At 42.5% G+C, this 18646-nt stretch overlaps 6 protein-coding genes across 8 annotated transcripts in view; 4 read left to right on the top strand and 2 right to left on the bottom strand.

Annotated features, from left to right (window-relative positions):
• LOC126556257 (proteasome subunit beta type-5-like) overlaps window positions 1–5247 on the top strand; it is a 375585-nt gene extending 370338 nt beyond the window's left edge. The window contains exon 4 of the mRNA XM_050211487.1: window positions 5225–5247. The gene's annotated coding sequence lies outside the window, so the exon portion shown is untranslated. The remainder of the gene's footprint in view (window positions 1–5224) is intronic.
• LOC126556384 (uncharacterized) overlaps window positions 1–18646 on the top strand; it is a 258686-nt gene that overhangs the window by 75281 nt on the left and 164759 nt on the right. The window lies entirely within an intron of this gene.
• LOC126567400 (caspase-1-like) overlaps window positions 1–18646 on the top strand; it is a gene marked incomplete at its 5' end in the record, with an annotated part of 178948 nt that overhangs the window by 49561 nt on the left and 110741 nt on the right. The gene's annotated exons all lie outside the window — the stretch shown is intronic.
• The window catches only part of LOC126556255 (39S ribosomal protein L15, mitochondrial), a 416466-nt gene continuing 398189 nt past the window's right edge, over window positions 370–18646 (bottom strand). For all 3 annotated transcript variants that reach the window (XM_050211482.1, XM_050211483.1, XM_050211484.1), the window contains exons 2-3: window positions 1226–1355; window positions 370–1133 (exon numbers count right to left, since the gene is read on the bottom strand). In XM_050211482.1, the coding sequence (XP_050067439.1) occupies window positions 378–1133; window positions 1226–1327 (858 nt within the window). In that variant the 5' untranslated portion in view covers window positions 1328–1355 and the 3' untranslated portion in view covers window positions 370–377. The remainder of the gene's footprint in view (window positions 1134–1225; window positions 1356–18646) is intronic.
• Window positions 2196–11032, top strand: LOC126568762 (alsin homolog). Its single transcript, XM_050225369.1, is given in 8 exon segments — window positions 2196–2234; window positions 2237–2996; window positions 4470–6053; window positions 7236–7806; window positions 7886–8656; window positions 8763–8942; window positions 9021–9166; window positions 10782–11032. Coding segments are annotated over 8 exon segments (4302 nt in total).
• On the bottom strand, window positions 3022–3409 carry LOC126556457 (ATPase inhibitor A, mitochondrial). Its single transcript, XM_050211722.1, has 2 exons — window positions 3343–3409; window positions 3022–3250 (listed from the first exon to the last, which is right to left on the bottom strand). Exons 1-2 carry the CDS (start codon window positions 3390–3392, stop codon window positions 3022–3024), a joined length of 279 nt encoding a protein of 92 aa, XP_050067679.1. The 5' UTR covers window positions 3393–3409.

Genomic DNA, 18646 nt, shown 5'->3' with positions numbered 1-18646 from the left:
TTATCCTTTTGTCATATAGAAAAATGTCGAACCTCGGTTGCAAAGGACTTTTGGGACATACGATGTCGTTGCTAGCGACTGACACAGCACAGTCGTCTGAAATTATTTTTATGGTACTTTAAGCGTTATGGTGCACAGCTCTATGTAAACGACTACTAAAATCCTATAAAATTAAAATTGAACAATGTTAATTTTTAATAAGAAATACTTACAATGAACATGATTGAATGGAGTTGAAGTTTTAGAAATTTTTGTTTCAATCCTTTGCCTTAACGAACAATTTCGGACAAACTTTAATTGTGACCCCTTTTTAACTTCCTCGAAAGATTGTATGTATGTATTCCTTTCGCACTATTTTTCGCACAACAAACAACGTTTCACTGTTTCTCCTTAATAATGGCACGATCCTTCAAACTTATAACCCAACCCGGATTAAGGCCAAAGAATATCTGCCGTGGATCTTTCGTTTCCGTCAGCATTCCATAGTCCGGATCGTCCTCAATCTTTGGCAGTGAGTAACCATACTTCTGGGCCAGCACCAAACGTTCCTGGCTGATTTTTTCCGGATCAGCCAAATAACCACGATTGCGAGCATCCGTATAGTACTCTACAGCATCCTGCGGTGGTAGCATGCGCCTCGGAATGGGTACACCTTTTTCAAACCATTTCTTCGGATTGACAACCGCGTACAGGCTGTGTGGATCGTAGTAGGCAGTACGAATCACTCCCCCGTTACGCTCAATAGCCGCAATCACTGATTCCGGTGCGTGCTGTACTTCGATGTTAATTTTGGCCCGAAAATCGTCCACACCTTCATCAGTCAACTGTACGCCATGGTGAAGAAGATCGGGCCGTATCTCGAACAATCCCGTGTTGCAGATCGTGGTAAGATCGATAGGTGCCCTTGGGCTAAGCCGATCCGTATCGATGAGTTTCTGCAGCTGGTGTAGACTGATCGGAGGATACTCACGCTTCAGATGGTGTCCTTTGTAGTACGGTTCATAGCCGAAACGGAGATAAAACGGTGTGTTTCCGGTCTCGTATCCGAGGCGCATGTAGTTTTGTCGTTGGCCCGATCCTTTATTGCCTGCGCCATGCTTGTCTCCCCCGTGCTGTCCACGACCGCGCTTCGGCTGCAAATGCAAAAAAAAAACGGGATGATTGTTTTGGTTATGTAAAGGCTGGTGCCGGCTGTAAGCGGAACCGGGTACCATATAGTACACACATTTTGCTTCGATTGTGGATTATCACGTATGTTTCCGATTGTCACACGTGGTAACGTTCGTAGCATTTGTAATGCCTTCTCTGTGGTGTGTTTTACGGACATTTTAGCACAATTACGTAGGAAACCTTTGCTCCAAAACTAAAACAACACGAAAGTTTGTTGTTCTGTTGCATCTGGTGGTTGACAGTTAGAGCAGTGTTGCCAAAATGTTGGCAATTTGAAACGAAAGGGTTATTTTTCTTAACAATAAATTTTCTATGTTGAAAATACATAGAATTGCAATCATTTCTTTCGGGTTTTTTCTTGTTTAAAGAGAAGATAGAAAATTCGATATTGTTTGGTGATGTTTCAGAAAAGATACTTGGAAGCTATCCATAAATAACGTATCGTTACAACAGGGATTTTTCTTACCAAATCCATCCCTATCATAACAAAATGTAACGCTGGAAGAGAATCTCCCCAATTTAACGTTAAGCCAATGTTAACCTCCGGTACACCCTTCCAAAATTAGACTCAAAAATAATTTGCTGTGTTAAAAGTCAAGTTTTTCTTTTCGTTTTATCGCAAATATTACGAACAAACAAACCATGTATCTCGATTTTTTGCTCAAGGTTTTTTCCCTCCTCCCCCTCTCTCTCTCTCTCTGTCTATATCCAATTCATCACTCAGCATTTTATATGGTATCTCTGGAGATTCTTCAACTTCCGTCTAGCAGAACGTAATTTATAGACGCCTTCTTATTATTGAACACCCTGTACAAACAACACGCAAGCTGTCATTTGCTGTCTGCCAAAGTCCTCGAGCCAATTTTCATAACAATAACAAAGCACCATGAAAGCTCGTGTACAAAAGAATTGCAAGATAAAAATCTATTTTTAGTGACTCAACCAAGGAAAAAAAGACAGAGCGCCCATGTATCTCTAGCGTGGTTCGTTAAAATTTCGGTCAAAATACGTTACAATGAGATTCCATGTCTAGTCGAAACCAGGCAAAACTCCCTAAAGATAAAGCGACACGATGGGCGCTACGGAACTGGTTTCCATCTACTGTGACCTGAACGAGGACAGCAAGCTGTCGATTCTGTTTCCTGAAGGGTACGAACCTTGCTGCGGCGTAAAATTGCGTGTCCTTGGCGAAACTCATATCCTGCTTGATGCGAACGGTGTACTGCTGCAGGGAGTGCATCGCGCCACCGATAAAGTGATTGAATTTCGCTGCCTCGAGCGGGATGTTACCGATTTCGATACTGAAGGCAATTTGATCTTTTGCTTGAAGTCGGACAGCGGTACGGTACATCGTAGCCGGAATGGGTCACTGGATGAGTGGACACATCTATTCCCCGATCGGGAAGGATTTGTTCGGGTATGCTGCAATAACAACGGCATTCTTCTGCTCGCCAACGATGGACGGCTGTTTGTGCAGGGTGATTTCGGAACAGTATTTAACTGTGATCAGCTGACAGAGGTTCACGAGGTGAAGCAGGACTGTGTTCAAGAGCTAGCGGCCGGTATCGATTTTGCCATCGTATCACTGCAAAAACGCACCAAAGTGTACAGTTCCATCAAGAAGGATATATTGTTTGATCAGTGTGTGTTTGATGAGAAAAATTTCGCCATTTACGGTGACTGGCGCAACATATTCGAGCATTTCAACATTCATCCATATCGGCGCCGGGAGTCGTACGAAGTGTCTGGTACGCTGGATGAGCTGTCCATTTATGGGCAGATGTTACACCAAACAGGAATCGCTAGCTTTGGGAAGGTGAACAAAGGTAAGTGCTAACTTCCCACCGTCATCTACTTTTGGCCATCGCCGCCACTCGGTTTCGTTGCACTGGTCCCGGTGGTATCGGCAGTCGATTTTAGTTTAGCCAACTGCTCACGCTGCTGCTTGTAGAAGTATTCCTCTTCGTGGGCTGCTTCCATTTTACCGAACGATCCGCCTGCTTCTCGAATAACACCACCGCCACCGCCACCCTTACCGGCGCCACTTCCCATTTCTCCAACTTGACTCATTTTCGCTAATCTGTACAAAGTGCGAGAAAAGGTGCAGCAATGTTTACCGGGGCGCTTACGTAACTTGGTACTTTTCTCGTGTTATCTGATAAAGTGGCTCACCTTAAGCAGGACGGGTAGAGACGTGCAAAACGGTTATGTAGGGCAAACATGAAGAAAATTATCAATGAAGTTGTTGCAATGAAATGTTTATGCACAAGCGAGAAATGCTAAAACGTACAGTTTTCCGGTTTTCGGACGCGTTGTTGACAGTGTGTTGCTACGATTGTCTTTTTGATGTGCCAATGCACAGCGAGATTGAATTGCGAACGGTTTATACCCACGGTTCGCTTTCTGGGAGATAGATATAGAGATTTAATTTTAAATAGAGAAGCTCGTAAAATCCGGTGGTGGCATAATCTGCAATCCGTTTTGCTTTGTTTCATTTTGCGTTACGCAAAATGAACTTTGTTGTGGTTCATTCGTAAGCTTTGAATCGGATCATGAACTTGTGTTGGTGCGTACGGCGTGTTCATGATGCACTTGTGGCGTGCGGAAATATTTCATAATGCATGTAGCAATACTGAAGAGCAGCGAAGATATCCCCATTAATTTACATTTTTGGAATTTATGTACACGCTTAAGTTACGCTATATATATACGCTTACAAATTTAATTGTTCCTTCTCCGCAATGTAGTGCCGAGTCGACCGGGTCTCTGACGTCGAGGACCTCGGTATTTGGATAGAAGCTGAACTCACCTTCACCAACTGCTACTGCTCGGTGACTTGGTCGCTATTGGCTAGGATAGACATAGATCAAGTTCCTTGGGGTCAGTCCTTGGAATCACGCCGATCTATTGCCCAATCCTTTTTGATTGTCTCTCTCCTTCTTCTTTGTGTTGCTGCTCCATCGTTGCTCTCCTCGAATTCTTTATATGTACCTTCTCATTCCCTTCATATTCTCTTCCTCTATTCGTACACGTTCCTCTAGAGTACACCCCGCACTGCAATAGGGCATAAAGATTCTCTGTTGCTTGCAATGCGTACGTTTAACTCCATATCCCACATCTTTTACTGTAATGTTCAACCTTTCGTTCCCGTCTACCATCCTTTCCCTCGGCTTCTATCCCAGGTTGAACTGCTTTCTTCTTTAGACTAGGATTAGTTAGGTTTAATGGTCAATTGGATAGTCGTAATGCAAGCAATTAAAATTTAATAAAATTTAAATTGAAATTTGTCGTTTGAACAGGTCAACTAGGAACGGGAGATCACATAAGGCGTGACAAGATTTATCAGCTAAACGTCTCAAACGTGTCGAAAATAGCGTCCGGTTGCGACTATTCCGCCGCACTAGCGTTCGATGGACAGCTGTTCTTCTGGGGGGACATGAACAAAAATCAAGCCATCAGCTGGAAACTTGGAACGGCGGGCAATACCAGCACGCCTACAGTATGCACACGTTTCAAGCACGTGCTGGATGTGTGCTGTGGCAATTTTCAAACGTACGTTCTGACCAACGATCTCAAGCTGTACGATATTAAATCTTCCTCGGACGACGCGTGGTTAAGTTACAAAATAGCTTCGATGGAAATGCATCATGCCAGCAAGATGATCGACGAACACATTCCGTTTATAATGGCGAGCGACAGTTTGCTGGTTGTAAACCATCTTCCAGTGAGGCAGGATGTGCTGAAAATATACAACAAAGAGCAGGCAACACTGCAAGCACTTTTAAAATATATTAAGGAGATGAGTTCGAAAAATGGTGCAAAACAAAGAGGAGGGCTCGGTCCAGGTGCTCAGGGAAGTGAATCGTCAACCCTCCTGTCCACAAAGTATTTCTACAGGCTGTGTACTACGTTGTTTTATCTGCTACTGCTGAGAATGCAGTCCTTTCGAACGTTTCTGGTCCAGCAGGATGTAAGCCGACTGGTGTCAATCGTGCTGCATGACGAGATCTATCTACTTTACCAACGTATCCTCCAGTGCTTTTGTGATAACGAGTGTTTGAGTTTAATGAAGGCAAATGATCAGCAAATACTGCAGATCTATCTGGACAATGTGCAGGTGCAGATTGATCTGGCGGAACTGTTGATAACAAGCGACTCTGGTAGGGCACTGGATGAACCCACCGAATCGGCACTACTCACAATGAAATCCGAATGGTTACGATTTCTCAACGAGGAAGTTAGCGAGAAGCTGGGTAACCTTACGAAGCAAACCAAAGAGTTTTGGCAGCGGGAAGAGAACATCAGATGGTTAACGCTCAAAGAACCGCACCGACGCGTGATACTGGACTCGAACGATGTACCACTGAAGCTGTTGGATGTGAACATATTCTCTTCCTCGCCCCGGTTTGTACTGTTTAACGATGTGTTTTGCTATTTGTCGGGTTTGCAAGTGGTACAGTACCCGTTGAAATTAGTCTGGATAACGACGGAAGTGAGCGATATACAGCGTAGCCGATACAAGGAAAAACATCGCTTCATGATCACGATCGTCACACCGGAAGAGACACTTCGCTGCCATACGCTCAACGTTGCCGATAAAATGCGCTGGCTGGGTGTGTTGAAGGCACAGGTTCTGCAGTGTCTCGACAAGCAAACGCATGACAAACAACCTTTGTATCGGTACGCTAAGTACACGTACAGCGATCGGTACGAGCGACTTTCCGGTTCCCGGTACGAAGGGATGTGGTTGATCGGGCAGATGGATGGGATAGGATCGCTGACCGGTGCCGATCGGTCGTACAATGGCGAGTTTTATCACGGCAACATAACGGGCTATGGAGCCATGAATCGAACCGTTTTCGGAATCTCGACCATCTATGAAGGTAATTGAAATGAATATACATACAGTGGACGGAATAAGAATAGTACTACTACGTTCTTTGACAATACCTTCAAAATTGGTGAAACGATTCTGCTTTTTCAAGTTTTTTAATCTATTTGAACCTTTTTGAATCATAGAAAAAGAATGCTAAATAAAAATTACACCTCCTTGCGAACAATACATCCTGCTCAATTTTGGACAATTTTTTGCCTCATGTTTGTAGATTCAATTGAAGTCTATACTCACTGGAGGTTAAGTTTCAAATTACAATAACTGCGGCCACATACTTTTACGTGAAATATAGAGCCACAATTCGGTGCGATATAAGCTCATTTTTATAGAATATGAGGGCACAATAGTGACACAAAAGCATCAGCAAAATCTTCTTTACAGAACGTCATAACCGCAATCCAATCCATAAACCTATTTCGGTGAAAAATATATTTTTACAATTGGTGAATGTATAAATGGGTTCACTTTGGGAATTCTTTGTTGGTTACAATCATTGACAGCATTGATGGTAGGATTTCCGGATAGGACATTATCTATGTGTAAACGTACTGTTTACACATATGTAGATAATGTCACGATTCTTAAGCCTGAAGTGAGTAAAAACTGGTTTCCACTCAAAAACTTGAAGAATATGAATGGTCAGTAGTATGAATGGTCGTCGCGTAGGAAACCTTTAGTCTATTGCTTTTCGTCACATTTAGGACGAAACTTTACAAACAGCAAACATTTGGACAGCTTTGACAAGCTATAACGTCGTACTGCGGAATGCTGAGAACTCGTAGAATTGCATGCCTCGGAAAATAACAAAACTGGCAAGGAAAAAACTGCTTACTTACACTCACTCGAAATGTCTTGAAAATGCAGCAATATTTGACTTTTTGTTGTAATTTTTGCATCTGTTGATCAAAAGTTAGGGGAGTGCTATTTACGTTTAGCATCCTTTTCAATAAATTTATTGGGCTAAATGTAAATAGTTCGCAAAAATTTCAACAAAATGATGTTTTAAGATACATTAAACTAACGTTCTACACTTTAAAAAATGCAGAACTCGTTCATACATTTTAAAGACATTGATGTATTAGATACATTGCAGATGGTGGTGCTATTTTTATTTCGCTCAGTGTAGGATTTTAAAACGGTTTTAAATAAAGTATTTTATCGTTTTTCTAAGGCGAATTTGTAAATGGCAAATACGACGGTTATGGAAGGCTAAAAACCACAAGCAACCGCTCAACGCACTACTTCCGCTATCAGGGTTTCTTCAAGGCGGACAAGTACAATGGATTTGGAACGCTAACGACCAGCGCCTATCAGTACAATGGTGACTTTGTAAACGACCAAAAGGAAGGTTTCGGTGTAATAGAGGACAGTCTCAACGGGGTAAAGTATATCGGCATGTTTATGGGCGACAAGAAGCACGGCAATGGGATACTCGTTACGACAAATGGAACGTATTATGCGGGCTTTTTCGCAAACGACATACTGACACATTCGGCCGGTGGGTTAGCCATTTTTCCGAGCGGAATATACTACAAGGGTGAGCTCACGATCGATGGTCCGTTCGGGAAGGGTGTGTTCTACTATCCGGAGCGTGAGATTGAATCGGAACAGTTTGAGCTGGACGATTCGAACACCAAAATGGCGGGTCACACAATGACTGGCATGTTCGGTGGCACGTGGACGAGCGTGAAGATCAGCAATGCTGCGATGGCGATGGATCAGAAATTCAATAAAGTACCGATGTGAGTATTTTGCACGAGTACGAGTAGGCATGTTCAGATCGGGAAATATCTTTTCTCATGCCCGTTCTCCCATTTACAGGTTGGATCTTAAAATCAATGCCGAAAGGAAGTGGTCGTCGATATTTGCCTGCTTTCATGAAACACTGTTCGGAACGAGCGACATCCTCGCCATCCGGCGCATGGACATTAAGAAGGTGTGGAATCGGATAGCCATATTTGTGAGCCGTGCTAAACGGAAAGAGCAGCTTAAAGCAAACAATTTCTCCGTTGCGAGTTCCGGCGAGCTTGATGATCGTGCCGCTGCCCTAATCTGTCAAGCTGGCTATCAGATGCAAAGTGCATCGACTGTATCGTTACGATCGAGCCTTTCCGACTCCCGACTATCGTTACACAACGGGTTTCCTTCGTCACCGGCTGGACCTTCGCCACCGACGGTAGCGCCGGATGCAATATCGGTGCAAAGTTTTTCGTCCATTGCGTCACGTGGCGAAGAGGACGAATTTATGCTCAATCCCTCTGGGTATGGCGGGCAGATGCGAAATACGTCCCCATTCCGTGATCTTGATTTCATTCCAAACTTTTGCATCACCTCGATCGATCGCGAAGGTTTGGAGCTGTTGCGTAACTACCTCACCGATGCCTTTCAGAGTGTGTACCATCCGCTGCACGGGTTGTTCGAGAAGCTTTCGAACTGTTTCTACTCGACGTACAGCTGCTGGAAGTATACGCCTCACTCGATACTCTGCGAGCCTGCCATGAACGAGTGGATTTCGATCGTGAGCCGTATCTACACACTGGTGCTTACCGTAATGTTTCCAGCACTGCCAAAGGATTCTATCATGATTGAAGAGTAAGCGGTTTTCAGCTGAGGAATCACGCTTTCGTGTTGTGTACTTAACACGAAAGCGTGATCAATAATTGGTTTGTTCGTTTTTTTTTTCTCATCCTTCTCTTAGGGAGCTCGTATCCTACCAAAGCCTGCTGTATCCTATACTCATGACGCAAGGAATTTACTCAGCCCTGTTCGTGCTGTATGCGAGCAAGTGTAGCAAAAACGATGAAATCTACCGCCAGCGGATATTAATATGCATGAAAAAGACTGATGAAAATTTGATTCAGCTTCTTGACATTAACCGGTAAGCGGGCGTGTATCGGACTCTGTTGGAAATGCGTATTTAATGGATGCATGTTTGGTTTTTTTTTTCGAATCCCAGCGAACTAGTACCTATTATCAAACACGAAAAGTATCAGCAAGCAATCGAAAGCTTAAACCGCTTCCGGGAAAAGTGTTGCCCGAGCGAAATGATAAAGCATATCAACGACGCGTTTACGCTTGTCGACCAGGCGTGCAAAGAGCAAGGTAAGGTGCGCCAGTCAAAACCCGTTGACCCTCTAGCGTCGTGCGTCATTTATTGACCTTTATTTTAATGACCACCTTTTGTTGTTTTGCTTATTTTCTTTTATTATTTTTCAATAACATTTAATTTTGTTTCGTTTGAGTTTGAGTCTCTGAGATTACCTTCCCCTCTCTACTATATATAAAAAAAGGTTTACAGTAATGTAAAACTATTGCTGGTGTGGCTTGTCTATTGTATGAAACTATTGCAATTATGGCTAGTAAAAAGTTTAAACTATTGCTCGGCGGCAGGATGACTATTGCTTCGACAGAGAAGATGGAAATGTGATCAGGGAACTTCTTGTTGCCCCAGTATCGACACTTGAATGGATCCCACAGCCGACTGAGTCGTTGTGAACGGAGCCGTCTGTAAAGATGGTGGAAATTTGTATGTTTGGTTTGTATTAAGTGGGTAAAGCTACTGTTGGCAATGTGGCTGCTTTTTCCAGGGAGAGTGTTCCCAGTCTATTACAGGAGTACGATGGTAACAGGGATGAATTCCCCGGCTTAAATGATCGGTGGAAGTTGGTGATTATTGAGGTGTTCTAGTACGGTATTAGCTCTGGCGATGAGTGCAGTTGCGTCAATTCATTTCTCTAGACTCCCAAAGCTGTAATCTCCTTGAATTTACGATAAGCAATTGTTCGTTGGACGGAGTTTTGATTTGAAAATTAGCAATCTTTGTAAACTGTCAGTTGTAAAATTGTTTTATTTTGCTTGAATTAGCAGTAAAAACTTCTTATGCAAGGCTTTTGTTGTGTTATATAGTTGAATTAGGATACGACTTCAAATATCACGTAATGATTATATTTTATTAAATTTTTACAAAATCTCTCCCTTTTTGGCTTTATCAATAACCAATCCATTTCTTTGTTACCAATCGCTTTAATTTGCAGCTGAATAGTCATTTTTTGTAACAGGAGCTTTGTTCAGAAGACATTCAATGCATGGTCGGCATACGGATATGGGTGAAAATACTTTTATAAGTCTCTACATACGTGTGACTGTGTAATTCCGTGATTTATACAAAAGTGAGAAATAAGACATTCGTTTGAATTGTTTCGAATCATAACAAAACATTAAGAATGATTACGCGGCACTTCTTCGCCTATTTTGGTTGTCTGTATCATTTGATTACTTGATTAAAACGAAGTTATTGTGATGGTTATTACTTAAATTACTCATTTACTTAATAAAAAATACAGATTCTATAAAAACGGAAAACGTATATTTCCATGCCAAAAATATGGTAGGCGCTTGATAATCTTCTTTAAATATAGATGTGAGATGCTATTAGAACAAAAAAAAAATTAATAGAAGATTCTGTCAGCTAACTTCTATTATTTAGAAAACAAATAGCCTCATCTTTCTTGAAATATTCATGTAAATATGACGAGCCGATCAAAAGTTATTAGCTTTTTTATCTGGGAAAATGCAAACTCACGTACAAAATGTATTACCTTCCCGGAGTAGGTGGTTGTAGAAGTAAGGGTGCATTTTTGGTCATTGCAACGATGGTTTAATAAAATTTGATGCTTTTTATTACATAATCTTGTCTTCTTTTTTTTTTTATTCGTAGAAGTTCGCATGGATGTGGCGGCCGATAACCTGCTGGAGCTGATCATATGGCTCATAATCAAGGCAAATCTTCCCCAGCTCGGCGCTGAAATAAGCTTGCTCGAGGACCTGATGCAGAACGACTACGGTATTAGCTACCGGAACACGCAGAACGACTACTGTCTCATCACGCTCAAGGCGTCCTATCAACACATAATTAGTAATAATTTCTTTGTCAACAAAACATTCGATCCGACCGGTAATGGCGCCTAAAACCCGGTGACGGCTCTCTCATGGCCCGGATACAAACGAAACGCATTTAACCGTGTTCGAATGGTTAGTTTTTAGCGAAAAGCGTGTGTCCAGTTTTGGGAATGGGTGGTTAGAAGTTATGTAGTGGTCTGTTATTCCATTTAAAAATATAATTACAAATTAGTCCGAATTGTACGGACACTTCGTTGAACCAACACCATTTAGCGTTTTTTGTATTAATCTACCGAAATTCACTTCACTAGAGCTTTATTTGCACAAGGGTCCTTCACGCTTCATTAGTCTGTCACAACATGTAGGTCGCTTTTATTTGTGTGACTGCTTTCGCCAGTCACTCACAAATCTGGCGTTGAAATGACGGAATCGCTCGTATCGGTACCTACCGCCCGAGAAGGCGGTCACGGTAATAAATTAAGTAAATTACCGGACGGCACATCAAATTATGCTTCTAGCGCAACCAAGATGATAACGATAATGATGCTCCGTGATGATGGGCGGCAATGACATGACGGCGCTTCCGCGATCGTTTACTGTTAAGCTTGATGTCATGGCCAAAACTACCGGCTCCTTGTGTGTGTTTTTTATTTTTATTTAATTTTTTTCGTTGCTAAAGCGTAAAGCTCAGGAAAGCCTTGAAAGGTCCAGATTTTGAACGGCCGAGCGAGAAAAGCGCGTAAAATGTCCTCGGGCGATATGCATTATTTATGCAGGAATGCGCTACACTGGAATGTGGTGTGAATTGCCGTACGTGGTGGCAGAACTCTGGAGGATAGGAGAGACATGAAGGCAGAATGAGAACCGAAACAAACCGAAAAAAAATCATGTTGAGCGTTGATTTGAAATTATGATCGAAAACGTTTCAATGATTGATCGCACAGGGTAGCTGCCAGGATGGACCTGTACGATGTATTAGATAGTGGTCCATCTTGAAAATACATTAGATCAGGAAGCAGAGTGGACCCTTTTTACTGCACTGCATTTTTTATTCTTTATTTAAATTCCCTTTTCCGCGTATCCCATCTTCTAACATCTTCCTTCCACGCCAACCGTACATTAAATAATTACGAAAATTACACACATCCCTGCAGGAGGCTCAAAAGTGCGGCGCTTGATGAATCGGCGGATGAGCATCGCATTGCGCTGCATAATGCTACCGGTATTTGCCTGTTTAAAAACGTGTTTCGCTGCGTTCAGGCAGGTCTTGCTGTGTCAGGACTGCTCAGTAAAGTGAACCTTGGCAAAGCGAATAAAACGCACGGAACGGAACGCAAAAGAGATATGTAAAAATGAACCGCGTCGATCGAGACGAGGCCAACTCGTTGCCAACGGTCCGGTACCGTGAAACGAGGAAATAATAGTATGCGCTAAATGGTTAATTGATTTGTGATCTCAGCGCTACGAGCTAAATCGATTCGAGCTCACTGTAAAAGTGTGTGGAGGGGTGAAAGGGGAGGGTGGGGAAGTTTTTGACACGCCATAGCCGTCGGGGACATCCGTCAGGATGGAAGCGGTACGGCAGGTGATTGCATCATGCCCGTGGATGTTTGATCGCACGTGCGCCCGGGCTTTGGTTAGATTGTTGGGCAGCATTTGTTGGCTTATGGAAGACGCATCGTGGGCGGTCTGTACAGTTCAAGAAGATCCTCAACTGAGGGCGTGACATACCAGGCGACTCCATAAAGTATGTTGGAATAAAAAAAATGGTGGTATTCTTTAGAGGTCATTGTGTTATGAATAAAAATAAATCATTGTAGAGAAATTCAAATAGTTTTATACAATTTAAAGTATAATTATAGTGCAGGAATTCGCAGGTGCCATTGAGATGGTGACACATAGCAACACAAAAAAATCCATTTAAGATATTTTAAATAATATGAAAGAGACTTTGCAAAATGCGCCTTCGTTGCTGTGGGAATAAATAGAAATGTTAGAACCTCGTGGTGGCAAAGCCGACAACGGTGCCTGTCTTCACACGGCAGTATCCGGACTTAATTCCCATCCTTACCGTTCTCCCATGACTCCGAGAATGTCAACGGGTTGGGCACGTAATGAGAATGACGTTCACAAGAAACGCCGGTTGTGGACTAGTGTAAGGAAAAGCGAATCGCAAAGTAGATTTGAATATTAAAATTCCAATCCTTGATTCAATGATTCTAATTTCAGAATCCGAATGCGAATTCCAGGGAGGGAAGGGGAAGAGGAGGGGACGGGGAAGGTCCACCTGTCGATAATTTTTTAAACCTTCCACCGTGCTGGCATGTATCGTCAAATATGTTTACAAAATCTGTATTGAATTCCTATATATCCCAATTGAAAGAATAGGATTTCAATCATGGGATCCAATCGTTTCCTATCACAAATAACAAAGTCTCGTTTCTAACTATAGAGATGTGGAGTTTTTATGTCATGAAAGATAAAGCATTCTATTCAGAACGAGTCTCGATAGAATCCAAAAAGAATCTAATTCGAATCGGATCGAACCTCAATGGATTTCAATATGGGGTCGAGTTCCAATAAATTACGATAAATAATCGAACCCCAATCGAATTCGATTTGGATCAAATCCTTATGGAATCCGAATCGGATCGAATCGCAACCGAATCCTTAACGAATTCTATGCAGATCGAATCGAAACTCTTCAATTAGGCTTAAATCGGACTCAAATCTTTTTAGGGATTCAATCTTCGAATTTTCCGAGTCCCGAATCTTCCAACGCTATTGGAGACACTTGTTTAAAGGATGAAAATCGTGTACTGTTTGTTAATTATAATAGTGGCTTTACTCAAAATTGTCTGATTTAAACACACTGAGCATTGAAAAGAGAGTTTTACGGAACGATTCATTTTAAATCCTCGGAATTTGTGTCCGATGGGTTTTGTCATTTACGTGGTCAGTTTCTTAGTGATTTCTTTCAACAACGTCATACTCTATTTCAACACTTCTGTCAAACGGGGCGTTTTCAAACATGCTGTCCAATGTTTCCTCTAGCTAGTTGCATGACTCAAGCAAGTTACCTTGTACACCTAGACGAAACTAAATGACAGGCCCCCAGGTTTCTTTGGACGAGGTCCCTTTACTTAAGATAGGAAGATTTGACAAAGCCTCTTCGATCCCTTGGAAGACGAAGCCCCTTGGACTGCGAGACCTTTGGGCGATATGACGATTGATGGCAAGAGTTCTTGCACGATGAGGCTTCGTGATCGAAGAGGTCTATTACAGCAGCTTACTTGGCTCATAGATGTCTAAAAACTGATTTTCCCAATATTTATACTCATCATCAATATGTTCAGGCTGTTTTTATCACCTAAAAAACATGTATTCTTCATCGCACCACAACTTGAGGAGATCTTGTATCCCTGAATATTTGTGACTTCCTTAGCTTAATTTCATCCCTAGCTGAATAGTCTGTTCTACCCTTGAGGATACCATCTGGGAGGGATTTGATGTCGGTTCTTTCGCGTAAACAACCGAACCACCTACTTCACGAACGTTCTCCTTGAATTAGTATAGGGCTTTAAAACAAAAACGGTTGAAAAGCTTTAAAATGATAATTTATTCCAATGCGATATTAACGCATTTGCAAATGACTCGGTGAATAATAACAACAACCACCACGGCAAAAAAAGAAACCTCTCCGTCAGGATCACTACCAGGTCAGCTGACGGTGTGCTGTCAATAGTAATTGCAATTTTCTCATCAACTGCACTTCGTGTTGAAAAGATCACCGCCGTAGGGTGCAACGCTAAAGACGCAAAAGCAAACAGAAAGCGAACCGTGCAGTGCAGTTTTCGTTGCTTTTTTTTAAAAAAAAAGGGAGAGCGATGCCTGACTGTGTGCCGAACGGTCGGTGTCGGCCTCGATACCGTTCGTACAAGAATGCTGCACTGTTGTTGCATGTTTTGTCATCGCATCATCATCATCATTACTATTATTATTGGAAACTTTTGTATTTAGTTCGGTTTTTTTTGTTGGTTTGCCGTCGCTGACTTTCCAATGGCTGGTGATTGCGGGACGCGTTTGGAATGCGTTTGATGAAGTAATTAAGGACTGCAAATGATTAAATTTAACCAAAGTCGGAAAAACGGAGTCATTTCCAAAAGTAGCATCTTCCGAACTCCGCCATTTATTGCTGGTAAACAAGGGTTGGTAGAGGAAGAATCGCATCCAAGCCTCGGTTTCTGGTTCTTAGGCGCAGCACGCTCAAATCACAGAAACAGGAGCACAAGCTTTAATTAATTCCACACGTTCGCGAAATAATTGACCGCCCGGGTATCGGGATCGAACCATTTCCACCATCTGCTGCTATCCTGCCGCTTGGCGTTGGTCCACTGCTTCCCGTACGACCGCGTTGGCATACCAATAAATTAGCTGGCCCGAGAAGCTTCGAGACTGGAGGGCATAATTCGCATTCTGACACGTACCATCGTATTGTACGTTTTTGGTGGTACGCTTCCGACCCTTAAAAGGGCACCACCGGGCAGGCCTCCGACTCCGGGAACACCGGGCAAGGTTCGTCCAGCTTCTTTACCCTGTTCCATTCCCCAAAAATGGGGACTCCGGACAGGACAACACGGGAGAGCACAGAAGCTGTACACAGGGCGATTGCACCATAAATCATCGCTCGCACTTTAGCTTTGCTAACGATCATGTCGATGGCCCGACATTGCCCGATGGGCAGTTTTGTCAAGTGTTTGTTTTACTAAAAGCAGCAATAAGAGGAAGAATGGAATTTTAGGAAATATTTGCCAAACTACAGAAATTTCGAGACACAAACACGCGCTCAACGCGGAGCCAAATTCCAAACAACATTCAAACAAACTAATCAACCGTAAAGGTGAGAACAGCTAGATAATTGAGTAATTTGGAGGAGAACTTTGTGTTCGGAACAAGCAAGAATTGAATGCTGGGAAATTCGGTAATAGTTGCAGCAGACACGTGAAACATAACCTTAAAGTGGTGCTTAGCGGAGCTCCGAATTCAACCGAGTCGCAAGTTCTAAACAACCAAAAGGTTATTATCTTTTCATCTTTCCAGCGTTGGAGGGTTGCGCTTTTTTTTTTGTTGATGCTTGTCCATGTTTTCGTAAGTTGTACGGCTGATTCGAACTTTTTGCGAGTTTTTTCGGTTGTTGTTGTGGTCAGTTCGCTTTCCGTTCCGGTGTTTGTTTTGTTCCGTTTTGCTGCATCGATTTTCAAGTGTGTTTTATGCGATTTTTTCATCTTTCGTGTGCTTTTTTTTCCTAAACCGTCTTATGCTCCATATCCTTTTTCCATATCCGTCTGTTTACGTTTTTTATCCCCAAAAGTGAATTTAATTCATCATTCGCTCAACGGCGAGATCTCTGTTTTGTGCCGTTCTCAATGCGGTACAGGATTTGCTTAGAATCCTCGTTTCAGCAGACCTGCCGGATTCAATTTCTCTCACACACAGACGCCGTCCTTTGCTTTGCTGATCATCTAGCCGCCATCTCTGGTCGGGATTCGTTTTCCCTTCAACATCGCACTGTCCATCCCCCGCCCATACCCTTTCGTGGGACGGTGATCAATCGATGCGCCAACCGCGAATCTTACATCTTCCCACAGGGAAAACACTCGTGTACACGGTCTCGTGTGCGCTTGCCGTTTCGCTTCGCTTTCGACGAACGGAAAGCATCTGAACTGGCGCGATTCGGTCAACCCGGGACCCAGGAGTTTAAGATTTGAGATTTTCCCTCCTTTTTCTCCGTTATGCTGCCAGCGTATGTCTGCGCTGGCCGGTGCCAGTTCTGGCATCCGTTGATGGACTTTTTTTGGCTTTGTTTTTTTTTTTGCTTGCTCTGCCGGTTAGGTTTTGCTTCCCGGTTTGAGAACGAAAACTTTTGGAGTTTTGGCGTTGTATTGTGTTGTTGGCTCTGATTCCATAAGACTGTTGCCGGCCGTTTCATAATGAGGAAGAATACGGTCACGTTTTCAATGGGTTCGGTGCGATGGATGGGATGTGCGTAAGGGTTTGCTCGTGAGAAGAAATCTGCTTCCACTGGAAGGGTAAGACTGTTGATTGAATTCTAATTTTTTTTGTAACAACTTATTTGTAATGCATAAAAAAAATCAAATAAAAAAATGCATTTAGAGCGTTGCTATCAATTTAAAATCACGTGTAAGTGGCGCCTAAAACTATGCAACATGTTGACATCTTCATAACGAAACTGATAACAAATCAGTATTAAATTTATTATTACCTATCCCGATACAAATCAGCCATCCCATAAGCAACTCCATACTCTTCCATCCGCAGTCTCAAAGCCGCTCAACGGAACGACTTGAATCCCTCAGCCAAAACAGTCTCGACCAACCGGTGGTACATAATTTTCGTAATATGTTTATTGATTACTAATTAGATAATTGTATACATTATGCCGTGGGTCAAGCCGCGCTCGTTTCGTTCTCAATTTGCACCGGCCAGCAGGAATGGCAGACCGGTGCCTCATACCAAAAGCATCGGTAATAACAAACCGGTAGCGATGGTCATTCCTTCGGGAAATCGATCCTGCATGTTCGATCGGCTAAAAAAGGAACCAATGCGGACACCGAATATGGTGTTGTACATGAAATATACCCCTCAGCACCCACCGGGCACTTATATCTCGTGCATTCTTTGTGATTACACTCATTTGAGCACGGATGCGGTGATGGGGGGTGATTCCCGGTGATTCCTTTCCTCTGCGGGTGCGTGTGGATGTGTTGAAAACAGGGAAGAATTCGATCAATGTCATAAACAATCCATACTTTGTTGCGCGTCGACAGCCAACAATTTCAGTTGCTTCGTCCTTAAGGAGCAAAGTGAGGTAAATAAAAAACGACAAAATGAGCACATTCATCTCACCAAACCAATGGTAATGACCACTGTCTACAGTGTGAACATGATTTTGGCATTTTTTGGTGTAAGATCCACGCGCTCTACAAACTATAACAACGCTTTCCCTTTTGAAGTGTCGCTTTCTTTCCTGTTTTTAATAAAATTGTACAGCAAGGCAAGACACAATAACGAGCAAACAAATTTTTACGACCAAACTTTTACGAGTGTGTTACGGTCAACAAGTGGAGAATGTATAAAACAAATGCAAATTAGATTTCATTTGCTGCTGCGTGCTATAGTGCTCTTGTTGCGTGCTTGGTTATATTTGCTAATCCCCTGTCAAAAGGAGTAGACTTCGAGGACCGAGAAAAATTGAAGAGGAAATAGCGTTGATCGCTTTCTAGGAGGATGGAGGCGAGAAATGATTCGCCGTAACAGCAGCAACGGCAGACCAACATGAGATAAATCAAGTGGTGTCATGTGGTGTTCATTGCTGAGATGTAGCCGGAATTTCATATGGAGCCGAGTGGATCTGTACTAGATTTCCTTGTGTTACAATGTAATGATTGGGTAGCTAGCAGAAGAGTAATGGCCGAATTTCCCAACCTAGGTTTATCGCTTTTCAGAACGCCTCGACACGGAGGAAAAGAAAGTTATTGGAAACCAGAGCAAGAAAATGTATTGAATTAGAAAGAAAAGTTATTAATTTGCAATTAAAATTCTTCACAAATCTTTCAGTTGATTAAAAATAGCAATTTAATTATGTTAAATTGCTATAAAAGG

Source organism: Anopheles maculipalpis, chromosome 2RL (genome assembly GCF_943734695.1).
Source record: "Anopheles maculipalpis chromosome 2RL, idAnoMacuDA_375_x, whole genome shotgun sequence".
Lineage (NCBI taxonomy): Eukaryota > Metazoa > Arthropoda > Insecta > Diptera > Culicidae > Anopheles > Anopheles maculipalpis.
Note: the sequence above shows the minus strand (reverse complement) of the source record. Positions and strands in the feature narration are given on the sequence as shown.

Bases quoted from the DNA above. Each gene is read 5' to 3' on its own strand.
- LOC126556457 (XM_050211722.1), bottom strand. From the start codon at position 3,392: ATGTTTGCCCTACATAACCGTTTTGCACGTCTCTACCCGTCCTGCTTA. The intron at 3,251-3,342 runs GTGAGCCACTTT...CACTTTGTACAG, and splicing joins CTCTACCCGTCCTGCTTAAG to ATTAGCGAAAATGAGTCAAG.